General features: G+C 44.6%; 1 protein-coding gene across 1 annotated transcript in view; it reads right to left on the reverse strand.

Moving 5' to 3' along the window:
- CDH23 (cadherin related 23) overlaps positions 1–26795 on the reverse strand; it is a 498190-nt gene that overhangs the window by 187093 nt on the left and 284302 nt on the right. The window contains exon 14 of the mRNA XM_077821918.1: positions 289–353. Within this exon, the coding sequence (XP_077678044.1) occupies positions 289–353 (65 nt within the window). The remainder of the gene's footprint in view (positions 1–288; positions 354–26795) is intronic.

Raw genomic sequence — 26795 nt, forward strand, 5'->3', positions numbered from 1 at the left:
AATAGGAGTAGGATTCAGCCTTCTGGTATGATCCAGCCCAGTCTGTCCCTCAATTTATGAGCACCCAAATCACACAAGAAATTTAAATAGAAAACAAGCCATGTAAAAACTGGACTCGGCCTTCTATTAGGGTCAATTTGCCCTCCCTGAGACAGTTTATGGTAGCCTTTCTCTCAAGAGAGACTTCACAGATTAAAGTTACCAACATTCCAATTTTGTAAATTCATGGCAAGACTGAAAGGGGATTTTAAGGAAATGAAACTATCTGAGAAGGTTTGTCACACTTACCTGTCAGGATCATCACTGAAAAAATAGCTGACTTTCCCATAAGTGCCCACATCATTGTCAGTTGCCTAAAAAAGTTTAAGTACAAAGGGAATATTAATAAGAAAGATGTTTATGAGAATTTCAACTTAAAAAGTAAATTCTTGATTAGGAAAACATTAAAAAAATCTATAGGAATCTTAATTCAACCTCTCCTTCCTATGGCTGCTGCATTGGTCAGATGGTTCCTTTGACATCCTTCTAGGTTACCTATGTGCTCCCTGTTGTCTAGGATTTCTTGCAGAAAGGGTGGGGGTACAGGGTTGTTACACTTCCCTCAGGACTTCCTCTGAGGGGATAACTATTTAACTCTGTTTTTCTGATCCTCCAACCTGCCATGACTACGTACAGCATGAGCTGCACCCAAAATCCATTCAAAGTGAGTATACAAATCCAGTGCTGCTTTCTGCCCCTTCTCCTTACCAGTGAATTAATAGGCTAACACCAGTGCAGGTTTTGTTAGCTGACATTTTTCATCTGATAAATCTGGGACTCAGATGTTTTTGCTTTCCTGAAACGTATTCTGTGCATGTCCCTGATTCATAGTCTGCCCTAGACAACAACATTCCATCAAATCCTCTTTACACCACTTCCACAAAACTTTAGCAGTAGGAAACTTTTCATATACTCTAACTTACATACCAAGAGCAGCTGGCAGAGTAAACAGTACTCACAAAAATATACCTGAGAACAATGGGGCATAATAAAAGACACAGAAAATTGAAAAGAACATTAATACAATAATTATGAAAGACAAGCTGCTTGAATGGTCCATGATAAAATCCTGCAGAAAGAAAGCATTACAAAAATCCACACAATAATGAAAGGCAGTTACACTAACATGCGGTGGGGGTGGGTGATGATTCCAGAGAAAATTGCAAGGTCTGATTTGCCAAGGAAAGGAAATAAGACATAAAAGTGTGGCGTTTACAGAGGGGAGTCATAGTCCATGTAACTGGGGTCAAGCAATCCTCAATTAAAAGTAGGTAAAAGGGCATTCCCATAGATTGGGCCATTTACTGTTCTCATTTCTCATGTTCAATGGCAACACCCATTGATGCCAGTCTCAATTATGTGAAGATGCAGAAGTACTGAAACTGAGAGTGAGGCACATTTTTACTATTTACTCAGCGTTGACAATGTACTTGGGGCCTTACAAAACACAGACATGGAGCCAGATCCTGCCCCAAAGCTCTTACAGTCCAAAATACAGATACTCTAGGCAAGCCAGAGAAGGGAACAATTTAAAGCTTTGATTTTTATGCCAACTCACTTTACGTGGCCTTATAAGGACAAAAGTAGAGGGAAAATACCAACAGGCATGTTCCACAGCAGATCGCATCATTTTGTGTAATCTCATTTACATTTTCTATTCCCTGTTCAAATGTGACCTGGGAGATAGGTCAAACACATGAAAACTGGTTTTCACTCATCCTGGATCTTCACAACAGATCTGGCACTCAATGGCTTTTGGGACTAGTCCATTGTCACATTGTTTTATTTTTCCTTGATAGCAAGTGGAGTCACTGCGGTTTATCATTCAATACAAATATCTAGTAGAACATGCTGCAGTATGAAGGAAAGAAACAAAACCTATTCATTCATCTGAAATATGAAATCATATCCTGCTTTCCCACTCAGGCGCTCTTCTGATTCCTGCTGGAGGCCAGAGAAAGCTCCCATAGTTGTAACTTCCATGCTTACCCTCCACACTCCCTTAACAACCAATCTCTCTCTCCATGACTGAGGAGGATTAGACAGTCAATTTTCTCCCTTAAAGTTCTTGACAAGTCACCAGTGGTCAATGCTAGATACTCACCCCAGCCGACAGTTTTCATGGTGTTGGTTTTTTTAAATTAGAGGATCCAAAGTACCAGTTCTCAGATAAGTAAGAACCCAATTCTGAAAAGTATTTTCCTGGAAAAAAAGGATGGCTCCAATGGTTAGGGCCTGGGACTCTGGACATTCTACACGCAGGAATTCTGTGGCAGAGCAAGGAACCATGAGATGTTGGGCAAACCACTTAGTCTCTCACTGCCTCAGTTCCCCTTCTCTGAAAAGACACTATTAGCACTCACCTACCTCACTGGAGTGTTGTGAGGATAAATACATCAAAAGCACTGAGATACCATGATAATGGGAGCCAAGTAAGTATCAAAGGTGCACAGATAGAATCCTAACTGGATACTTAAGGTTCTCTTTTTGTAGTAGCAACAGACACGTAATAAGAAAACCTTTGCAAAAACTGTCCTACTTCAATACCCCCATGATCACTTTTTCTGCACTCTTATGTTCCTGAATTATCCAAACAACAGTAGACACCATTCACTGTCAATATTTCACCATAACAATAAAATGCAGACTCTGAAAGGGACAGCTTCATGGTCTATAGGTCAGGTTGGAAAACTCAATCTCGTTACAACAAAAGATTCGAATCATAGTAGGGTCAACTCAGCTCTTTCCCCTTCCAAGGTAGCTAACATGAGTGACATGCAATTCTTTGTGTGTGGGGCCCGTCAAGTGAAACCTTAACAATAAAAAACCCTCACCCTGGATATTAAAGATCCCAAAGTACTTTTAGTAAGAGGAGGGATATGCCCTGTTGCCCTTATTCCAAAGTCTCCCCTTTTCCACTGATGTGCCGAGTGCCCCCAGAGGGATCTGCACTGCAATCATGCTCATGCATATGGTAGCTCATAAATACATAAGAAGATATATGGGGACAAAATGTAAATTGTCACTGTGAAGTGCATGCACCAACTACCCAAAAAACATAGTTTTTAATTATCCTGGAATTCTGACTCATTCCTTGAGAGAGAGGGATACTGGCTGTATGAGAGACACACATGAACACAACCTCTTTTAGAGCCACACAGTGTTCTGAAAGGAAAATTATGCAATGTTGCAAATGCCTCTTTGTTTAGAAAGGTAAATTTTCTTTATGTAAGAAGCAGTTTGGTTAGGACACAAGGGGGAAAGAGGGGCTGAGCCGCTGTTACTGTACTTTTAGCTCCTAGCAGAATCTGAGGCCTTTCACCATCAGCAGCCCATCCATGTAAATCGTTTGGAGCTGTGACAGGTTTTGCAGGCTGACCATGGCAAAATAATAACAACCTTCCCAGCAAAATGTGTAAAACTCAAAGTGTCACTCTGGGTGAGCAAGGCAAGATTTGTGGATGTTTTAAAGTCTTTTCTCTAATGAATATATAAAATATGTATGAATGGCAGCAAAGGAAAAGGACCAGAAAATTTTATTTTAAAATGAGAAAAGTGGAATAAAAATCCCAAACTATCTTTTTTTTTAATGTCTTTTCTAAATTGAGCCCTTGTCTGGGTTTCTTTGGTTCCAGTGGAACAGGGAAAGGCAGGGGCAGAAACACATTTCATTTCATAATGCCATCAAAGGGCTGTATTTTAGGGCTGGCATGGAATAGAACCCTCTCCTGCAACCTTCATGATTTATATACCTTGATTATCCCTTGATAGAACAGATGTCCAAGAGTATCACAGAGGAGGAAACCCCTTTAACGGTGCTTAGCTTGCCTAACAGTTATGGGAGTGGGGAGGAAGAAAGGGGTATGAACAGAGAGAGAGAGAAGGAAGAGGAGGAGAAAGTGTGAAAACTATCTGGAGAGAAATCATATATTTCTCAAATGCCTTCCCAACTCAGGCAGTAAGTTCTTAATGCCTAATGCTAGTTGAGTGACACTCCAGCAGTGCACACCTTTAATACCTGCTAGTACATTTAGCTGAACAGCCTTCTGCCTACTAAATGCTGTAATGTTTGATTTATTTATTCTGTACATTATAATTTCATTAAGCAAACCACCCCCTGCCTTTAATTACCACGCAGTTGCCAGGGAGAATCCCACCAGGAGACTGATGATTCTGAAAGGGTCTCTCTCTCTCTCTCTCTCTCAATTCAGGCTGAAATCACTGAGGAGGCCTCTTACTACACACAGAGCCTGCCTCTAGAAAGAAGCGGGAAGCTTTCAATTGCACTCAGCAAATACTGCATGGGGAACTGGATGTCCTGGGGAACTGTGCGGTCCTGGCTGCTTTGTTTGCAGTTGGTGCTGCAGAATGTAGCATTTACACTGAAGCTGTGATGGAAAATGCCTCTGAAGTGCGTTCTTTGTTGCATTAAGTTCCACTTAGTTGAGGCAAGGGAACCAGACCCCTAAATGTAACAGGGGACGGTGTTGCAATCATTCTCCCCTTCCTTAGTCCAAGCACATGTCTCACTTCATCTTCCCCTCACAGTGGGGAGTAGCTGACACAAAACATTTATTTCTCTTACAAGGACAGCTCCCGCCACAATAAGCAAGGAGAGGTTCCTTACCAGACTACCTACATATTTTTCCCTCCTATGAATGAAAGTCCTAGAGGAGGAGTATGAAGGAACAAAAGGGAAACCTTTGCAGGAAATGTCTCTGGTTTTGTTCTAATTCACAGCACCCTTCTTGAAGAGCACATCACAGTGCTGCATCCATGTCCCTAATCATTCTGCATTAAAGAGGCACCCTCAATGCAGAGGATCAGAGCTTTGTCAGACAGGAAGGAGGACAAACGAAAGTAATTACTGCTTGACTCCCTGTTCCTTCTTTCCCTTTTCTTCATTCAACCTCCCATCCCTCTACAGTAACTCCTCACTTAACGTAGTTATGTTCCTGAAAAATGCTACTTTAAGCAAAACAATGTTAAGCGAATCCAATTTCCCCATAAGAATTAATGTAAACCGGGGGGTGGGGGGGTTAGGTTCCAAGAATTTTTTTTTGCCAGACAAAAGACATTATATACATATACAGTATACATTTTAAATAATTTTAAACAAACAATTTAATACTGTACTCACCAATGATGATTATGAAACTTGGTTGAGGCAGGGGCGTAGCAGGGTGGGGGCGTGGGAGCTTGCCCCGCTTCGCCCGCCCGGCGTTCCAGCCAGGGAGCGGGGTTGGGGGCCTGCTGGGCGGAGCAGGGCAAGCCAAACAACCTTATAACAGAACATTGCGGGACTTTACACGAGTATGTTCTCTAAGAGATCAGCAACCTAATAACTAAACAATGTTAACCAGGACGACTAAGTGAGGAGTTACTGCATTCAGTAGAACTGCTGTTTGGTCTGGCCAGGATTGCCCCGTAGGAAACCCACATACCTATCAATTTGTGACAGCTCAGCTCCCCCCAGCAAGCCTTCCAGGTGTTTATCCTCCTCTGCCAGCTGGAAGCTGAGAGGTTGCAATTTCCTGCTGGGGTAATCGTCCCGCATGGTCTTTCAGCCTCAGGCTTCAGTTTTTCTTGGCTCAGAACTTGGCTTTGAGAAAGGGTTCCCTAAAGTCTTAGACCAAATGCATTCCACCCCATTAGGGAGAAGGCTAATGAGCAGTCACACAAACAGCAGATTCCTCATTTTTGATCCAACCTCATCTTTGCACAGAGAGCTTTCAGGCTGCCCTGAGTTAATGTGGCCAATACATCTATCCACAGGTGTCCAGATGGCCCTTCAGCCAAATGGTTCTCAGAGCCCCAACTGTTCACTGAGAGGGAATGGATTTTTGGCTACACCTTTATACAGCACATTAGTACCCACTTTAGCAGACTGTTCACAAATGAAATAGCACAAGGTGACAAATTCTGTGCATTCCAGGTTCCCTTTATATACTATTAGTATTACTGTTTTAATCAAAGATCCCTTCTTCAGTTCTTGTTGCTCCTGTCTCTTGCTCTGTTCAGATTCATCTCCCGTCAGTCTCTCTAACAAATCCACCATGATTGCTAGCTATATTACACAAATGTGGCATGGGAAATGAACAGAACCTGGACCTTCTGCTCCAAAAACACAGGCTTCTGTAACTCCAGGGACGAGAAATTCTCCATGAATTATTATGTTGCTTTCAGTTTCAGAGTTTATTTAGGCCAAGCTTGTAAATGCCAGGCACACTTTGGTCGTTGCTGTTACAAAGTGTCTAATAAATAAATATTTTCAAAACTTAAAATAAGTTAAAAATAAAAGCTAAATTCATGCCTATGGTATCAATTCATGCCACTGAAAACAATGGAGTTTCACCAGCATACCATGTGCCTCAGTGGATCTATTTTTGCTAAATTGGATTAAATGGGAAGGTGATCCAGCCATATTTGTTGTGGGCCCACGGATGGTGAATTCAGGATGACTCAATGCAGACCTCAGAAATCTGCATGTTGTACAGTTACTGAAAACATCCTGTGTTATGGTGACTCTGTAACCACACAGCAGCCATCCGACTCAGAGAGAGATCATCTTTTATGTTAGGCCCTCAAGATCCCCGTTATCGCAGACACAGTTCCCTGTTTTGATAAACACTGCAATTCAGTTTGAGGCACCAGCTCTAGTTCCTGGGTCAGGAAAAATATCACTCTGCTGGTGTTAAGAAAAGGAAAAGAATAAATCTGAAATTGCACATGTTCAGCAGAAATCTTCATTATTTCTCCTCTCTTTCTGGGGTTAGGTTGGAGGATTTTTACTGCTGTTGAGCGTGAAGAAGTAATAGCACTAAGCTTACAGAGCAGGCAAATGTTGTGCAAGCTTCACACACATTGCTCGGATATTACACCTCAATTTTGACATGCATTACCCCCTATTATTTCAGTCCTGGGCTCCCACACAGCTCTGCCAGTGCACATCAATCTTTAGCACTCTAATAGTCCCGCCCTAGGCCTCTCCTGAGCAGAGACCGCCAATCATACTACACTTGTAGAGTGGATTCATGGGGCGCAGTTCTTATCTTACACTGATGTAAATCAGGAGTAACTTAATTGAAGTAAATGGAGTTACACTGGTGAAACTGAGATCAGAATCAGATCCCTTCTGGGGAAAACTGCACTTTATAATGCATGCGCACATCTATACATTTTTACCATGCATGTTCAAGTCTTCATTTTAAGTGGTAGAGACTGCTACAGTTAAGTTGCATGTTCTTTTCCATTTTAATTGCACCATCTTCCATTTGCTTATTACTTTCCCAAACTTCCACATATACACTGACCTAACCACATCAACCACACCATCCAGGGCTCGTTCACTTGCACATAGACCAATGTGATATATGCCATCATGTGTAAGCAGTGCCCCTCTGCCATGTACATTAGCCAAACCGGACAGCTCTTTGCAAAAAAATAAATGGACATAAATCTGACATCAGCAATCATAACATTCAAAAACCGCTAGGAGAACACTTCAATCTCTCTGGTCACTCAATAAACAGATCTCAAAGTGGCAATTCTTCAACAAAAAAAACTTCAAAAACAGACTCCAATGTGAAGCTGCAGAACTGGAATTAATTTGCAAACTAGATACCATCAGATTAGGGCTGAATAAAGACTGGGAGTGGTTGGGTCATTACAAAACATAAATTTAATTTCCCCAATACTAATTTCTGCCTACTGTTACTCACACTTTCTTGTCAACTGTCTGTAATGGGCCACTCTCATTACCACTACAAAAGTGATTTTTTCCTCCCTTGGTATCCTGCTGTTAATTGAATCGTCTTGTTAGACTGACCTAACACTTGCTAAAGCAACCCACAACCTTTCATGTATTTATACCTGCTCCTGTATCTTTTACTTCATACATCTGATGAAGTGGGTTCTACCCACAAAAGCTTATGCCCAATAAATTTGTTAGTCTCTAAGGTGCCAAAAGGACTCCTCGTTTTTTTTCTGCCCCCGCCCCCCAGCAAATTCAAATCTTGCTGTTAAATTTTTTGCTTTGTTTTGTTTTTAAGAGCTCTACAGCTGAAATGATGGGGTAGAAAGATTAAATTTGGGAAATAAAAGTCAGTGCTAAGCATGAATGCCTTGGGAGTGTTTCTTGTGACAACAGGGTTTAAATTCACCACATTAGGATACAGTGACAACTCACACTTTGCACATGTGAAGCACAATTAGAATGGGATTTTGTCACTCAACTTGTCAGGTGAACCAACCTAGACAGCAGTTTGTGTATGTATTGGGGGGGGGGGGGCGCTAATTTAGCTGCATAATGAAAAGGGTCCTTTTAAACACAGTTATATTAGGTACCAAAACGCTTTTAAGGATGGAATTTTCAAAAGCACCTAATAGGACCTGTGTTCCTGTTAGTTTCAGGTGCTTTAGAAAAATCACACTCTTAAAAACATTTTGGTATCAAACATTTTTTTGTTAATAATAAAACAGCTTGATGCAACTGAATCTTTGCACTCTGACATCTATAGGACAGATATTATCATTGCTATAACAACATCTATATTTTACTGTGAAAAGATCAGACCATTATTATTAAAAAGTCACCATATACACATAGGTACTGCTTGTCATTTTCAACAGACATGAGATTACACCAAAGCCTAGGATCTGAACACTCTTTGACCTTACAGGGTCTGAAAACCTGATCCACTCTAGTTTTCCATGTGCACGTCAATAGTATCATGCCCAGAGGTGAAAGTAAGCCGGTGCACCCCGGTACGGTGTACTGATAAGAGCCGGTGCGCCGTACTGGGACTGGCTTTCCCAGACAGCAATTTAAAGACCTGGGGTAATGGCAGCAGGGTTCTGGCAGGGATTTAAAGGGCCCAGGAGCTCCAGCTGCTGCTATCGCCCAGGCTCTTTAAATCCCCACCAGACCCCTGCTGCTGAAGCCCTGGGGTAGCGGTGGCAGCCCCAGGCCCTTTAAAACTCTGCCAGAGCCCCAAGGTAGCGGTGGCAGCCAGGAGCCCCCAGAGCTCCTCAGTGATTTAAATGGCCTGGGGCTCCAGCTGCGGTAGCAGCAGCTGGAGCCCTGGGCCCTTTAAATTGCCCCAAGCTGGTAGCTTGGGCGTGATTTAAAGGGCCCCAGGTTCCCAGCCACCACTACCGCAGCTGGAGCCCCAGGCCCTTTAAATCTTGGGGCCCGGGGATTTAAGGTCCTGCCTCGTCTGGTTAAGGCCACGCCTCTTCCAGTTGAGGCCACGCCCCCTGCTCAGGACTCCAGTGTACCGGTAAGTCCTCTAACTTACTTTCACCCCTGATCATGCCTATCCAGGAAAAGGATTTTCCCTATGTATGCCATGCCAAGGATTTTCAAAGGATATTCACTGTGGGTGCCCATCTTTTTCAAATACTTTTGCTCTCCAGTTGCAATGCTTGGTGTGTTCCCCTCATCCTGCCATGATCTTTAGATGTATTATATTCGTTAATGACTTGCTTTGTGGGGGACTCATCAGATGTGTGAGAGTCATCTTGGCAGCTGTTTAGGTGAGAAAATTACAGAACCAAGCTGAACAGCCCCGACATCCAGCCTGCCAATCAAGTGACACTGAAGTCTGATATGAGGGGGCATGAACTTTTAGATATTAATTTACAAGGTGTTCTTTATTTACAACTTGCTATGATAAAATCTTTCAAAAAATAAAGTATAGACCATTTCTTTTTCCCCAGAGCTTCCCCTCAGGAATTAGGAAATGGAACATTCCATAAACTCTTAAAAACAATGAAAGAGGAGGGTTTTTTTTTGCCTGTCGGAGCCCAGTGTTTAACCAACCATCACTTTGTTTCCTAAACCCCAAGTGCAGCGTAAAAGGACAGTAACAGTCAGATAAGAAGGCTTTTCAGAATGCTTGGATTGGCCGGTGATGAGGTAATGATTTATAACAGGCTTGACAATGCTACTGAGGGCTGGCATTACCAGCAAAACTAATTCCCTCATTTGGCCCTTTATAATTGCATTTGTAAGTGCTTATTTCAGTGATGGACAATGCTGGGGAAGTGTAATTTTCTTTTGCTGACAAAAAACCAACCAGGGGAAAAAAGAAGGTTAAAAGAAGGTTAGTGTAGTACAAGGTGAGAAGAGCTGCTCCACGGGGCCACGGCATGTTGAATGTGAACTTTGGCAGCCCCTAGAGATATCAAAACCATGCTCTGTGCAGAGCTTAATTCTGTGATTTCCCAGCATGTAAAACAAAACTACTAACAAATTGCACAGAAAGAGTCGTTGGCAATTTTCATGGCTGATTTCCTTCCTTCTGAAAAAAACCCTTCTCCTTCTCCAGCATTTTCCACACACTTGAGTGGCAGAAATGCAAGGCCAGGTAGTAGCTCTGATGCACCCAGCCTGCTGGCTCAGAAACAGCTTATGCTACATGTGCTAGCTACTCCAGGACAGTGCTAGCATGTTATTGCCATGCTAAAATACCAGCAAGCTGCTGAGGTAAACAACACTTGGCACTTTCAGTTGTAATTGTTTCTAATGGATACAATGAGCCCAATTCTCTTTTCCCTTAAACGAGTTTTCCAGAGTAACGTCAGTGGCATTACTTCTGATTTACACCAGTGTAAATGAGAGGAGAATCAGGCTCAGTGGATGTTCTGGTGATGACAGGCCCATGTCATGCGGTGTGCACACTCCTATCTCACACAGAGGCAACCAGGGAAATAATACAGGTTCCTGCACAAAATATTCAAATACAGGCGAGTTGCATCATACGCACATTTAACGTACGTGAATTCAACTACACGTGCTTGACAAAAAAAAAAAAAAAAACAACAAGATACCTGTAAATAGTGCAGGCGGTTCCACCCACCATTCCACTCAGTGAGAGGATGCTCCAGAGTGAGCGTGAGATGGGAGACGTGAATCTGCTGTTTCCTCAGTTGGTCTCAGTTCCCACGTGCCTCTCATAGTGTGAGCATCTTGCCGCGCTGAATATGATTCTAGTGTTTAAAGATACGTATTTTTTGTACAACATGGCCCCTAAACGCAAGCCAACTACTTCATCTGGTGCTCAACTGAAGAAATAGCGATCTGTTCCAATGCTGGAGGAAAAACTGGCTGTGTTAGGATTATTGAGAGACAGTATGTCAGTCTTCAACATGGTGCGTAAATATGGCCGCAAAGAATCTAGCATCCATGCCATCAAGATTTGAGAGAGAGAGAAATTCGTCAAGCCATGGCATCAAGTGCTCCAATAACTGCTAAGGTGACGAGCCAGGTGTGTGATAAGACTTTAGTGAAGACTGAAAAGGGATTCAATTTATGGCTGGAAGACATGAATTGTAAATGTGTGCCTATCGATGGCAACACGTTGCGAGAAAAGGCTCTTATCCTCTATGCGCTGTTCAAACCTCCCGCCAAAGAGGGACAGCCTTCTGTTGAGAAGGAATTCAAAGCCAGCCAAGGTTGGCTTCACAGTTTTAGGAACTGCTTCAACCTCAAAAACGTGCAGACTACTGATGAAGCTGCATCTGCCAATGAAGAGGCAGCAAAAGCCTACCCCAAACAATTAAACAAAATCATAGAAGAAAAGCGCTAACTTCTGGAACAAGTTTTTAATGCTGACGAGACTGGGCTCTTCTGGAAAAAAATGCCCAACCACACTTACACTTCGAAATCAGAAAGACAAGCCCCTGGCTTCAAAGCAGCTAAAGACCGTGGGACTGTGTTATTTTGTGGCAATGTGGCTGGGCATTTAATAAAGATGGGCTTGCTCTACAGGGCTGCAAATCCCTGTGCCCTAAAAGGCAAGAACAAAAATCTCCTGCCTGTGTTCTGGCAATCAAATAAAAAGGCTTGGGTGACAGCAGCATTATTTCTGGATTGGTTCCACAAGTGTTTCATTCCGGAGGTCAATCAGTACCTCGAAGAGAAAGGGCTTGACTTTAAAGTGTTGCTGATCATAGACAATGCTCCTGGCCACCCTGCGGCACTCCAGTTTGCGCATACCAATGTTGAAGTCGTCTTTCTCCCCTCAAATACCACCTCCATCCTCCAACCTCTCGACCAAGGCATGATTCGCTGTTTCAAGGCCACATACATGAGGCTTACGTTCTCATGGATACGTAGCGCTATGGATGCTGATCCCCAATCTTAATATGATGGAGTGTTGGAAGTCCTTCAACATTGCTGATGACATCACTTATATTAAACAGGCAATGGATGCAATCAAGCCGGAAACAGTCAATGCATGTTGGCGAACCTTATGGAAAGAATGTGTGAATGATTTAAAGGGTTTCCCAACCATTGACAAAGAAGTGAAATGCAAGTGAAACGCATTGTTCAGGTGGCCAGGCAAGTGGGTGGTGATGGCTTCGTCAACATCCTTGAGGAAGAAATTGAAGAATTAATTGAGAGCCATAGAGAAACACTGACTAACGAAGAGTTAAAGGAACTGATAAAATTGTCTATAGAAGATGAAAATGACGACGACGAACGGGAAGAGCCAGCAAATTGGAATTTTCATAAATTTGCTGAAGTGTTCCAAGCAGCAAAACACTTGAATGATTTAATTTCTGAATACGATCCCTCTATGGAATGAAGCCTCAAAATCACACGTAGTCTTATGGACGATTTGAGACCGTATCACGAAATGCTTGAGCGGCTCAAGAGACAACAGTGACAGTTGCTGATCACCATGTTTTTCAAGGAAAAACAACCAGCAGCAGATGAGCGTATGCAATCAACTTCTCGAGCTGAACCAGAGTCAACCACTTTGTCTATGACTCACTCTCCGTCACCCAAGCTCTCTGTCACCTCCATCTCCTGGATCGACATCAAGCCCTGATGACCCCCTGTAAATACCCCCCTGTAATTAAAAATACAGTACTGTAAAATTATAGTTTGCATATGTACTCTTTATTATATACTGTACATTGCTGTATACATTATACATATTACTGTACAGGGTTGTATACACAAAACAATGTACAGTATACTGTACTTTATGGGCGATTTAAGGGATTTTCAAGGGTAATTTTGACTATACGAGATTTTCACCTTACACGCTGACTTTAGAACCTAACCCCTGCATAAGATGCGACTCCACTGTAGGGTCTGCCCAGTGTCGCCTGCAAAGGTCAAACTGAAAACATGGGTCTATATCTGTACTTTTATGAGCTGTCACCGCTGCAGTCCATTTCTAGAGACCATTTATGTACAGTCAAACTCCAGAAGAGTGCCAGAAAGACAAGATCTAAAGAAGACAAAGGAGTAATTCCCTGAACCACACTGCAGTGAATTAATATGCTCATGAGACACTGTGCAGCTACACTGTGTTACATGTGTGTACTGTGAGTTATATTTGTGGATAGAGACTAGCATATTGTGGGTGCTACCATAACACAAACACATTTTACATGTATATGTGTATAAAGCATACATCTATACAAATATACACACAGAGGCACATCCCATTCTCTTCTGGGTAGTTTTATTTTAATATATAAATATCTCTTGCACTCTCCCACAGGCCACACACACAGTGATACATATATTCAAAAATACCTCCTCACACATTCACACCCCCCAGCCAATGTACAAACGTTCCCTTCTCAAACATACCTATCTTGCACACATGTGCGTTCTCGCAACACCTTACACCTATCACACATGCATATACTTTCCCCCCTCCATTCCTAGGCACCTATCACCCATACACACCAGCAGGAAGCTTGTGACGGGAATCAGCATGAGAGCAGCTGCTACTCTAGACCTGCTACAAGACAAAAGTGGAAGCCAAAGCTGTAGAGCAGTTCTGCTCTTGTGCACAAATCTGCAGAAAAAGGCATGTCGTACAATTTGTTCAGGAAACAATAGCAATGTTTGACATGTCATAAGGATTGATGGAGCAGAAATTTACATGGGAGAATGCATTTTTAAACAGCTCCACGGAGCCCTGGTGTTTTGCCGGTAATGGTTTCAACATTCATCATTCACTGAGCCCCACTGAGTAACTCCTTAAAGGACATAAGATTAACTCTACTCACAGCAGCTTCAGGGAGGCACAAAGAGAAGAGGAAGGAAGGAATTTAAAGATACAGAAGCATTTTCTACAAACAATGGGAGCAGAAGAATGTCTAGACTGTGAGAGCCCTTTAAAATACACCCTCTAAGCTCTGACAGTGCTTCTTGAATGCTTCCTCCACTGCCATGTTCACCCATCATCAATATGGGGGGACCCTCCCAATTAAAAGGTTAGACTAGCAGTCTTCTAATGAACACTTAACCCTTATGTGGTCACAATGTGCAGCACTGGATGTTTTCGAAGTACTGCCCAGATATCAATTCATCTTCGCTGCATCCCTGTGAGAGAGGGAATATTACCCCACACCCATTTTATAGCTCAGGAAAAAAGCTCAAGTAACGTACCCAAGGCCACAGAGTGGGGATTAAAACCCAGGAGTGCCCTATGTAGAATCCGCTAGACTACGCGGCCTTCTATTCGCTGCCCCTGACTGAATCTCCTGTGACCAACTCTCTAAAGACATATGCAGGATCTCTTATGGAACATCTATATCCTGAGGTTCCCCAATGCTCAGAAACATGCCTGTATGGGGAAGGGGAGGGGTGGAACACTGAACGTACCTCAGTATAAGAAACAAAAATGCAGACAGACACACGTATGCACAATCCTCTGCTGCAACCAGTGTAGTGTGCATCACTATGTCTACACCAGGGGTCGGCAACCTTTGAGAAGTGGCATGCCACGTCTTCGTTAATTAAAGGTTTCGGATGCCAGAAATAAATTTTACATTTACAGGGGCCCCCCAACGGAACCCCAGACTGGTAGCGGGCTAAGTGCTGCTGGTCTGAGGTTCCGTCTGCCGCCCATGCTGCCAGTCTGGGCTTCCGTCTGCTGGCCCCTGCCAGCCGGGGTCCCTGCCACCAGCCCCTCTCAGCCTGCTGCCGGCCCGGGGTTCTGTCCATCCAGGCCGGCAGCGGGATGAGCGGGGCCGGCGGCCAGGACCCCGGCTGGCAGCAGAGTGCCACTAAAAATCAGCTCACCTGCTGCCTTTGGCATGCGTGCCACAGGTTGCCGACCCCTGGTCTACACTGATTAAATACCTGCGGCTGGCCGTTGTCAGCTGACTGGGGCTCAGGTTTTGGGGCTCACACTGTAAAATTGCAATGTCGTCATTTGGGCTCACGTTGGAGCCTGGGTTCTGGGACCCTACCCCCTCGTAGGGGTTCAAGTCCCAGAGGGCACACTGTGCTTGTGAGTACCACTATGTTTGAGGCATACTGGGCAGATACTTCCTTGCAGCTTTGCTGAACCTCCTGTGATAACTTCATTGATCTAACAGATGATCTACCTGAACCAACCTGCCCCAAAGTGAGAGAATTCAGCCTCACTGCTCATTTGGTCTGGGCTCCCCATTTCTGCTGATAGATTTCACCTGTAACCTAGAGGGAAACCTTCCCCAGCTCACTTTTTCTGGAATGAGATGGAAACTCTTCCCTCCCCCAACCCAAGTTAAACATGGTTTGCCATGGAAATGGATCTTTGAGGTGATTGGCTAGCAAAAACACAGTGGAAGAATAATTAATTCCCTTTGACTTGGAGGAACATGCTATGGAGTGGATGTGAACCTGTAGGGTCCTGCTACAAGATGTTCTCATAATTAGAAATGAAAAAAGCCCTGAAGAGGTGGAAGGAGAAAATGTTATCTAGGAAAATAATGTTCCCATTCCTATTGAATCCCCATTACTGGGACTGGGGAGAAGGATAGCCACAAGCTGGAAGTGTGTGGGGTAGGGTAAGGAGTAGGAGAGGGCAAAGGTTGGACTAATGGGAGGAAATGGAAGAGGTGAGAGGAGAGGAAGGAAAGGAAGACAGAGAGGATGGGGAGAGTGAGAGAAGAAATGCCAGGGGATAGAAGTGGGAGGGAGTTGCTGCGGGTTTGCAATTTAATCCTAAAAACCATCTCACCAAATCTGGAACACAGCACATACTGTATAATGAAGCCATAAATAAAATCATCCCTTGGGGAGATTTAATTCAGCAAATCAAACGAAATTTAACCCCTCACATGCAGTTCCTTGACCAGGTCATTTAAAAAAAGAATGCATGTTTTTCTGAGAGGGAAGATGACCAGCCCACCCTTTCCCTTTGTGGCACAGACACTCTTGAGGGAAAGGGTCCAGTTTCAGATATTATTGTTATTAATAATTGCTGTCAAAGTGCTCAGTGCTGTACAAGAGACAGATATCACGTCAGTCTGCACCCTGGAGAGCTTGCAATCTAACAGAGAGACACGGAAGACAGGATGGACTGGGAGACCCAGAGGAATGAATTACCTTCATTCATTGCAGCTCTGTCCAATGGGAAAACCCCCTTCCCACCAACTGAATCTCTCATGTTTGAAAGTATGAGGAGTTTGGTGTCTCTCTTCTCTGTCACCGCATGGGGCATGATCATAGCTGACTCTAGCTTAAGGAAATGGGGAACTCTGAATGACAAAAGTCAAACCCCAATCCCTCCCTCGCACTTCTCCTCCACTGCCTGCTACCTGAGCATAACCCACACAGGCTTCACCCACTAGATGTAACAGTAGCCACCAGTCAATGGATATGGATCATGTAACCTAGTAGGGTATAGCCTTTTGTAGCCTACCACGTCGCCTGACACAGGCTGTTGTTATAGAAGAGCACAGTCCTTTGACATTGTGACTTGGCATCCTTAAACCAGCCCTCTCTTCATTTGCCTTTCAGAAACTGCTGGAAGAAAGATGACAGAAAAATACTGAGACTGGAGGAAAAGGTTTTGGGCATCTTTTTTGGTGGGTGAGGACCTCCCAACCCTTCCACTTCTGAAATCATCTTGGAGTCTCCCTTCACATTGACATTATCGGGTTATACACATCAGAAAATGTTGCACAGGAAAAACCACGTCTGAGAAATCACGTGAGGACTCTCACTTCTAATTGCAAAACACAGAGATTTGCCTGTCAGCATCGCTAGTGCCTGCTGGTTGACTCCAGATCAGTGTTCTGTCCAGCATGATGGGGACTCAGTCTGGGACTCTGAGTGCTACTGGAATACTCAAACAAACAAGCCAACTAATAATAAACGATACATCAAGAATGTCATAATAAGAAGGTTGAAATGATGATCACAGCTGCTAGGCAGATGTGAAGGAGGGGCTGGATTATCTGGGAAAAAGATGTCCCAAGAGGAATGAGGTGCATAAAGCCTTAGGTATATCACCGAGAAATGTTAAGGGTAAAATTTTCAAAAGGGCATGAGTTACTCAGGAGCCTATGTCCCATTGACAGTCAAAGAAAATCTACTCTTTTGTCACTGCCTTTGGGGAGGCTTGGTTCAAGCTTTGTCCAGGGAGCAAGAGAAAGAGAGAGAGTCTGCATGGAGGAGGAAAAGCCGGCACTGTCATACCTGGTGAACCCCTGCTGGACACAGACAACAAATTAATGACACTTGTGGCTTCTCCCATGCAGCCTTCATTGCAGGCATGACAAATGACCCTGGCAGGGGTGATCTTTACTCTGTGTGTGTGTGTGTCTTTATTCTCCTTCCTGCCTCTCCTCCTCATCATCGGTTGCATCCGATGAAGTGAGCTGTAGCTCATGAAAGCTTATGCTCAAATAAATTTGTTAGTCTCTAAGGTGCCACAAGTCCTCCTTTTCTTTTTGCAAATACAGACTAACACGACTGCTACTCTGAAACCTCCTAATCAATAGCAATTCTAAGCAATACATATTAACTAAAAATAACCCTTCCCCTGAAAGTCCACAGCTGCTGAGAGTATGGCCATGATATTTGTTTAAAAAAAGGGGGATTCTGTTCATGCCACAACTGGAGGCTACAAGGAGTAGGGCTAGGGAGAGAAAGGAATGAGACAGCAGCCACAACAACCCCAGCTGATGAGAGAATTCCATTCCATTTAGGTTTCAGAGTAACAGCCGTGTTAGTCTGTATTCACAAAAAGAAAAGGAGTACTTGTGGCACCTTAGAGACAAACCAATTTATTTGAGCATAAGCTTTCGTGAGCTACAGCTCCGATGAAGTGAGCTGTAGCTCACGAAAGCTTATGCTCAAATAAATTGGTTAGTCTCTAAGGTGCCACAAGTACTCCTTTCCATTTAAGATGTCACTCTGCAGGCCTGCCCAGGCAAAAGGAATGAAGCCTGACACTAGGGCTGTTAGATAAAGGAGTTCCCAGGTTTGTTTGTTATTGTTGGGGGGGGTTTAGTCTCTTTTTTATTTAAAAACCAGGAAATAAAAATTGATGGGGAGCAAATTGCTTTGGCCAGAAGCTCTCTGCTTAAAAGAGTTGTAGCAAGAAAGCAATTACCTAACGTCAAAAACCTGTCAAAGCATCAGTGTGACCTGCCAGCCGCCTGGTGATACTCTGTGGGGTGAGCAGCAGCGAAATGGGACCATGAAAAAGGAACGAGGTCTGTCTACGGTATGCCAAATTGCCTGCCTGGCTGAAAATACTCCAGTCCACCTCTCACAGAGTCTTAATCTTTAACATAGAATGTTGGGCCTTAGCCATGAAAAGGAGGCAGCAAAAGGAAGATTCCCCCTCGCCCCTTTTGTAGGCCTTTTTTAGGAAGTAATTTGAGCAAAGGCATTGTCTTATATTCACTCAGTTGTAGAACACACAGCTCTGTACCACAGCCACTTTGCTCTGTGCCTCAATACTGATCTGAGGAACCATTTCCAGAGATGAAAGAGTAGTTAACTCTCTTCAGACTGCAATCAGTACCAGTTCCAACAGGAGTTTCGTGGACATTTTTCCACTAGGAACTAGATTTGAGAGTCACACTGACTAATGAATGACCCATCATCAGGTAGTAATACCTTGCATTACTGATCAAAGCCAAATTCATGAAAGTGACTTAGAAATGAAAAGCTCTGAATTCCCATATGAGCTTGCCAAGCCATCCAATCCCACACCACTGGGAAACTTCAAAGCAATATTCGAGAGGTGAAACATTTTACGTGGCAACTTATGATCATTACTGACCAGACTCAGACCAACATCCTAGAGTTAAAAAGGTTACAGATGTCACCGTTTGTTCCCCAGACATCCATTTCCCTCATCTTGGCCACAGCTGAACCAGGATCTAGTGATGGTTAGTTCTTCTATGTACTGCTACCAGGCTCCAGCATCACCCAAACTTCATCACTGTTTCTAGAATGTTAGCGAACAAATAGCTCTTCCGTAAAATATCTGTCGGAAGTTGGTGTACTAGCAAATAGCTCTAGTGATATTCACTGAATATTGTACTCCCTGAAAAGCAGCATACATGCTGATTGTAACACAACTGGATATTTGGAAAGAGAGAGACTGAACAGTTAACCGGGAGAATAATCATTTGGATACAAAAACAGATCAATATCTGGTAGAAATTCCACTTAAACTATTATAAATTCCGCAAATGAAAACGACATCTTCCCCAGTATCACTTTCAGGAACCCCTCTCTTTCGGTGTCATCTAAAGAGTGGAACCTGGGCAGGAGATTATAATCAGGAGCTACCAGAGATGACCTGCTGATCAGAATTAGTGAGCTGGAGAAGTGTAAAGGTGATTGGTTGGGGGAGAGGGAGGAGGAGAGGAAAGAAGCAGGGAATCGAGGAGATGGAGGGCTGCTAAGAGCAGGACACTGTGAAAATTTAAAGTGGTGCTTGAGCAGCTTGAGAGTGCAGAGTCTGAAAGGATGTGGGGGGTTAAAAGTAAACTAACAACCCCAGAGACCTCTTGCTGAGACTGGCATGGGGAAAAAGGCCAATCAACCACCCTGGGAATTACAAAGCTTCTCTCACCTCCTCTCCCAGCTGTTAGAAAAAACAACAGCTTCTCTTGATTGTGTTTTATAACAGCAGTCCCCTCAACATCAGCCAGCCACTAGATCAGTTAGTACTGTTATCCATGCAGCAGCCGTCTCGATTTAGCATGGAGTAATTTACTGCAGTCAGGCTGTTAGCAGTTGGAGATTATGGTCTAAAATTTATTCAATAGTCGTGCTATATGAAGGCAGCCGTTTCGTAGAGAAGTAGACATTTACTATGGGGTTCCAGATACACTCATTCTCCCCCCCCTTTTATTTTATTCCCCAAGGTGACACCAATACAATTTAGACATTCGCCTCACCAGGTTTTATTGGAGCTCTGTGATTGGGCCAGGCACAAGTTCTCTGCTAATGAACCGTATTGATTTCATATTCTCTTGTTGTCCACCTAAATGGCAAGCAGCACATCTGATAGATTAAATAACCACACAATTGCCTGGCTGACATCTCAATCACTCTGCTGTTAGGTCGCTAATGAATTTTACAGCCCAGCAAAACGAAAGAAATTAAGGTCAAAGTCTGATGCAGGAAATATAAATCACCAACAATCTTTGAGATATTCACAAACGCTCATACATATAATTCTTCACTTGCCTCTCTCCCCTTTGCCGCCATTAGCAACTCCACCTTATCCAAAGAACAGAGCTGATAAAGCACTAAGAATCAGGAGTTTTGTCTTGGCCTGAGGAGTGGGAGGGGCAACCCATTTTGGAGCAGGAGTGAAATTACAACAAGATCCCACCTAGAGGAGCAGAGACCTAGAACCAGTCCTAATCTGAAGGTGGGTGTGAACAGGTCAGATCCCAGTGGGGAGGAATGGGACAGCATGGCCCAGTCTTTGTCCAAAAGGAATGAAGGTAATTCAGCCTGGTATCATCTACAACTAATAACCCCTCTTAATGTTAAGCAGCACGTAGGTATAATTTGTGACAGGAATTTTATCATTTAATGTTCTGCTGTCAGAGAAGCAGAAAAAGTGATATTATGGCCAGGGCTGCTTCACGCAAAGCTAGGGGTTCTTACAAAGCAATTCAATTTCCCTGCACAGACATAGATGAGGAAGCCCAAAAGTCAATGAGAAGCCACCCGCCAAGCCAACTGCATAGGGAGTGGAGAGAGGGGCAACAGGAAGTATGTTCAGAACTGGAGTGTGCATTTCTGGAGTTAGGGAGACAATGGATGGAAGTTTAATGATAAATAGGAAGGGGTGAGGAGGAACTTGTGATTTCATCCAGCTAAGGCACTGAGGTGACATCCCCCGATTCCCCAAGGGCCTGAAATTACTACCCACACAGAGGTATCAGTTGTACATGAGCAGCCTGAACTGCACACCAAGCAGCACTGGAGTATGCACAGTAAGGATCAACTTCACCATAGACATTTCAACCTCTCAGTGGTGGGGTGGGGGCATCAGCAGTTGTAGATTTGCCAGCACTGTCTGAGCTGGCCCCGACAGTGGGTCGGGTGTATGGAGCAGGCAAGGCCAGGCACAGCTCATTGCACTCGTGGAGATGGAGAAACGGCAGAAGCAGCAGAGGAGGCAGTATCAAACTCTCTGAGAGGAAGAGAAGGGAGGGAAGGAAACTGATTTCCTGTTGCCCCTCTCTCCCCCCAACACTTTTCAGCGTCACTCAGGTGTGGGGTCAGTTTCAGATTTGTTCCCATGATTGAGCACCTCCCCAAAAAGCAGCCTGAGCCTAGTTATTGGACATACCAACCTGGAACTGATAGGTGGATAATGTCCTTGAATCAATCTCAGAAGTATAATGTAGTTTAAGTAGGTGTAACTTCTACATCGAGGAGCTGGAAGAAGGTGCAAATTATAGTGCGTCTCCCCACCCCACCCCTTCTGCTTCTTCTGAGTTCCTCAGTGTGCACTAATTTAGATTCCCTTACACAACCACAAATTGTGTGTAAGCAGGTCTCAGAGAGTAGGTGAGCAAGCATGTGGGGGTTGGGGGTGGTGTCTAAGGCCTTGTCTACAGTACAGAGTTTTGTCAACAGAATTTATGTCGAAACTCAAAAAGTGCTATAATAAAAAATCAGTATTGCATGTTCACACTCACTCCCTCTGTCAGCAGAGCACGTCCACACTTGGGGCACTAGCATCGACAATGTGAGCAGTGCACTGTGGGTACCTATCCCACAGTCGAATTCGACACCTTCTGCCACTAGGTCTTGTGGGAAGGCAGAGCAAATCGCGGCACATCTTGGGACTGGGCTCAATGTCCCAATCTTTGTGCGAAGGGATGGATCCCGCACTGCTCTCCTATGCTCTGATAACTGTCATGAAGACATCACGGACGACAGTGCAGTTAATTGCAAAGTTCCTAACTGAAGAAGTCTCCCAGTTGCCTGACATGCTGCGTGATATGGATATAAGCAACTCTAGATGGCTTTTGGCATTCACTGAACAGCTGCATAGGGTAGATCGTTGTTTTTGGGCTTGGGAAACAAGCACTGAATGGTGGGAGCGTACGTCATGCAGGTGTGGGATGACGAGCAGTGGCTACAGAACCTTTTGTATGTGGAAAGCGACCTCCCTGGAACTGCGTGCGGAGCTTGCCCCAGCACTGTGGTGCAAGGACACCAGAACAAGAGCTGCCCTATTAGTAGAGAAGCATGTGGCAATCACTCTGTGGAAACTGGAGGCAATCACTCTGTGGAAGCTGGCAACTCCAGACTGCTATTGGTCAGTCGCAAATCAATTTAGAGTCGGGAATTCGACCATTGGGGCTGTGTTAATGCAAGTGTGCAGAGCAATAAATCGCATCCTGCTACGAAGGACCATGACTCTGGGAAATGTGCATGAAATAGTGGACAGCTTTGCAGAAATGGGTTTCTCTAACTGTGGAGGGGCAATATATGGCACACACATTCCAATTTTGGCACCAGACCACCTTTCAATGGAGTACATCAATAGGAAGGGGTGCTTCTCCATGGTGTTGCAGGCGCTTGTGGATCACCATGGGCATTTCACTGATATCAACGTGGGGTGGTCCAGGAAGGTGCATGACGCCTGCATCTTCAGGAACGCTGGCCTGTATAGAAAGCTATAAGTGGGGACTTTGTTTCCAAACCAGAAGATTACAGTGGGGGATGTTGAAATGCCCATAGTTATCCTGGGAGATCCGGCGTACCCCTTACAGCTGTGGCTCATGAAACCTTACAAGGGAAACCTGGACAGCAGTAAGGAGCAGTTCAACAACAGGCTGAGTAGGTGCCAGATGACAGTTGAATGTGTGTTTGGCAGATTAAAGGCACGCTGGCGATGCTTTTATGGCAGGTGAGACCTCAATGAGGATAATATTCCAATGGCCATAGCCGTGTGCTGTATGTTGCATAATCTTTGTGAAGCTAAGGGTGAAAGGTTTGTTTAGGGGTGGAGTGTTGAGGCAGACTGCTTGGTTGCTGATTTTGAACAGCCAGATACCAGGGCTATCAGAGGGGGGCAATTCAAATCAGGGAGGCTTTGAGGCAGCACTCTGAAAATGAGAGCCAGTAATGTCTATCTCTGTGATTGGTGCTGCAATGTTACATTACATGTAGTTTTCCTAGGAAGCAAGGGTGACATTTGGGGCCTTACATTCCAGTAAGCAAATGATTAAACTGCCTGCATAGGTATTGGTAGTGCCCGCTATCTCAATTTGTAGGAAACAAATAAAGATGAGTTACCATTCAAAACCTTTGCTTTTATTGCACAAGAAACAACACACACAAAGATGCTTGGTGGGAAAGGAGGTATCAGGGAAGGGCAGACTTTCACTGCTGTATGAGGGTCCAGCTATCATTCTGAAAGTTGTCCAAGGGGGTGGAGTGAAGGGGAAACTGAGAAGTCCCAGAGAGTGGAAAGGAATGTGCGGGTGGAATTTTTTTTTTTTGGGGGAGGGCATGGAAAAGAGTTCTGAATGTGCTGCAGGAGAGGACAGGCACAAATCTGCTCATACTGCAGCATTATTAAGGACTTCAGCATCTGCATTTGCTCCTCCATGACTTTAATCATCCGCTCAGTATTGTCCTTAATAAACTCTTGATTTTCTTTTCTGGCCTGCCTTTTGGCTTCCCTCCACTCCTTACATTCCCTTTTCTCTGATTGGAGAAGTGCAGTACCTCCCGGAACGTGTCTTCTTTGCTCTGTTTTGGGCGCTTTCTTATCTGGCAGAGATGCTTAGCCGGGGTACGTGTGGTGTTCCTGAAGGCCACATCTGCCGAAGCAGAAGGAACAATGCACTGATGCTAAATTCACACACAGCATTGAAACATTTCAGTAAAATACACCTTTTGTAACATAATCTCTTTCTCACTGACCCTTGGCAAGTGCACATCTCTGCGAACACCCAAAGCATGACGAGTGTTGGCTTGGGGGTGTGTGTGTGCTCTACATGGGGAAAAGAGCATTTTATAAGGGTTGCGGTGTAGCAGACTAGGGAAAAAATTTTAAAATTCTCCTGCACTTCTCCACAGGAGGGGGTCATTGTAGCAGATATCTCACTGCTGAGGATATACAGGGAACTGAGGGTACATCTACTACACGCTTGTGGCTTCTGCCCTGGTGCCTATGCTACTTGCCTGTGTGCCACTTTTGTCCCCACACAAGTGACTGCCGAATGACATGGGAAGTTTCATACAATGGCAGAAGGAACAAAGCAGCTCTGCCAAGGAACCTTTGGCAGAAGATTACCGAGTACCTCCAGGAAACTTTCCTAGAGATCTCACTGTGCATCAGCACCCTGTTCCACTGTACTGATTAGCTACACAGGGAAATGTCCAGCACACAGAAACACAGCCACTCTTGTACATTTCTATACCTTGAACCCACCTCCGCACTACACAAACCACAGCCACTTACCAGGCATCTCCTCTCCTGCTTCTTGCTCGCCGGACAGCAACTGCTGAGAATGGCTAGACGCCTCTGGAGTGGTGAAGAGATCCTGGCTGCCTGCCCCACCAGGCGACCCCACTGGGAGCTCCACATCATCTAACTCCACCTCTTCATCAATAACTTTGTCCTCCGGGTTAGATACCTCTTTCTGCCACCTCTAGGCCCACCAAAGTATCCACGAGGCTCTTGGTGGTGGTGGTGTGGTCACCACAGAGGATAGTGTCCAGCTCTTTATAGAACTGGCAGGTCTTAGGTGCAACACCAGAGTGATGGTTTGCCTCCCTCGCCTTATGGTATACCTGCCTTGCGTCCTTTATCTTCGCTCTGCACTGCAGCATGTCCTGATCATAGCCCTTTTTGCACAAGCCTTGAGAAATCTGCCCGTAAGCATCCCAATTCCTATGGCTCAAGTGCAGCTGGGACTGCACAGCCTCCTCTCCCCATATACTGAGCAGATCCAACAGCTCCACAGTGGTCCAAGTAGGAGAACGTTGCTGCGATAACCTGCCATGGTCACCTGGGAAGATGCAATGAGATCTCTCCACGCCAAGCAAACAGGAAATGGGATTTTAAAAATGTCTGTGGCTTCTAAGGGGGAGGGACAGATGGTGGTTTACCTGGCTGCAGGGCTGTGGAGTTCAAACAGCTGAACAGAGTGGTCACGATGGGCATTGTGGGATACCTCCTGGAGGCCAATTAAAGCGATGACATCAAGTGCGGTGTCTATACTGGCACTTTGTGGACAAAAATGTTGTGCAAAAAGCCTTAAGTCTCTTGTCAGGGTGGTATTATTTTGTTGCCAAAACAGGGCATTTTTGCTGCCAAAAGTCGCATTACAGTGTGTATGCATTCACTGTTTTGTCGACAAAAGCTGCCTTTTGTCAACAAGACTTTGTAGTGTAGACAAGGCCTAAGTTACAGCACCTTTGGCATCACTTCTGCATTTGTATGTGATCTATTCCTGGAGATCAGTTTCACAGGCAACTTTTTCACTTGAGGCCAATTAAGTCAGTCTTGCCCTACAACACACTTAAATCGGGCGCTGTGGAGGAATTCCAGATGGGATTTTTGGGCAGGGAAGGGTCTAAATCCCAGGGAAAGAGAGATAGGGTCCCTGAGTACTTTTAATCTTTGGAGGGAAAAACCTCCTTTCCCAAGTCCAGTGGGGCAGGTGGTTATTTGTGCTGGTACTTGACGCATCTCAATGTTGTTAACTGAACACAACATGCAGTAGCCTCAGGACTTCTCAGTGTGTTTATCTGAAGGAACTCATTTAAAACAAAGATACGATTTGCTTTTATACTAGTGGACAAGAGCAGCAGAATCCAGAAACAAAAAAATTGCGTCTGGTGGCAGCATGGATTACTGAATAAATCTGTTTCTCTCAAGGATATTAAATGTACTAACTGAACCCATAGAGATTTGGATGCAAGTTATGATTAGGCCTCCAATGTCAGGGCCGGCTCCAGGCACCAGTGTTCCAAGCAGGTGCTCGGGGAGGCAGTTAGCAAGGGGTGGCAGTGTTTCCGCGGTGGCAGCAATTCGGCAGCAGCCCCTCAATCCCGCCAGCCGCGGCGGCAAATCGGCGGCAGCTTCTCCCCTTTGCCGGCCGCGGCGGCAACTTTCTTCACTGCTTGCGGCGGCAAAAACTGTAGAGCCGGCCCTGTCCAATGTAAATGAGTTTTGTGGGATCAGCCTTCTCAGTAGTGAGCACCTGTCCACATCACAAATACACAGCACACCTGGCAGACTGCCTATGGGAGGTCTCATAGCAAAGAGTTGTTGCAGGTCAGAACTAAGATGCACTGGCAGAGTGAAGGGGAAATCCTGCAAAACACATGCCCTGCATTGTGCCTGCCTCTAAGGAGAGCTGCTGCCTGCCCTTTGAACCAATACAAACACAACATGAGTAATGACTGTACTGGTATTTTGGGGGCCATGTGTGTGTGTGTTGGGGATCATACAGTAGGCCTGGTGCAGGGCAAAGGGACAGATAAGTCTGGA

The sequence above is a fragment of the Eretmochelys imbricata genome, chromosome 7, assembly GCF_965152235.1.
Source record: "Eretmochelys imbricata isolate rEreImb1 chromosome 7, rEreImb1.hap1, whole genome shotgun sequence".
Classification (NCBI taxonomy): domain Eukaryota; kingdom Metazoa; phylum Chordata; order Testudines; family Cheloniidae; genus Eretmochelys; species Eretmochelys imbricata.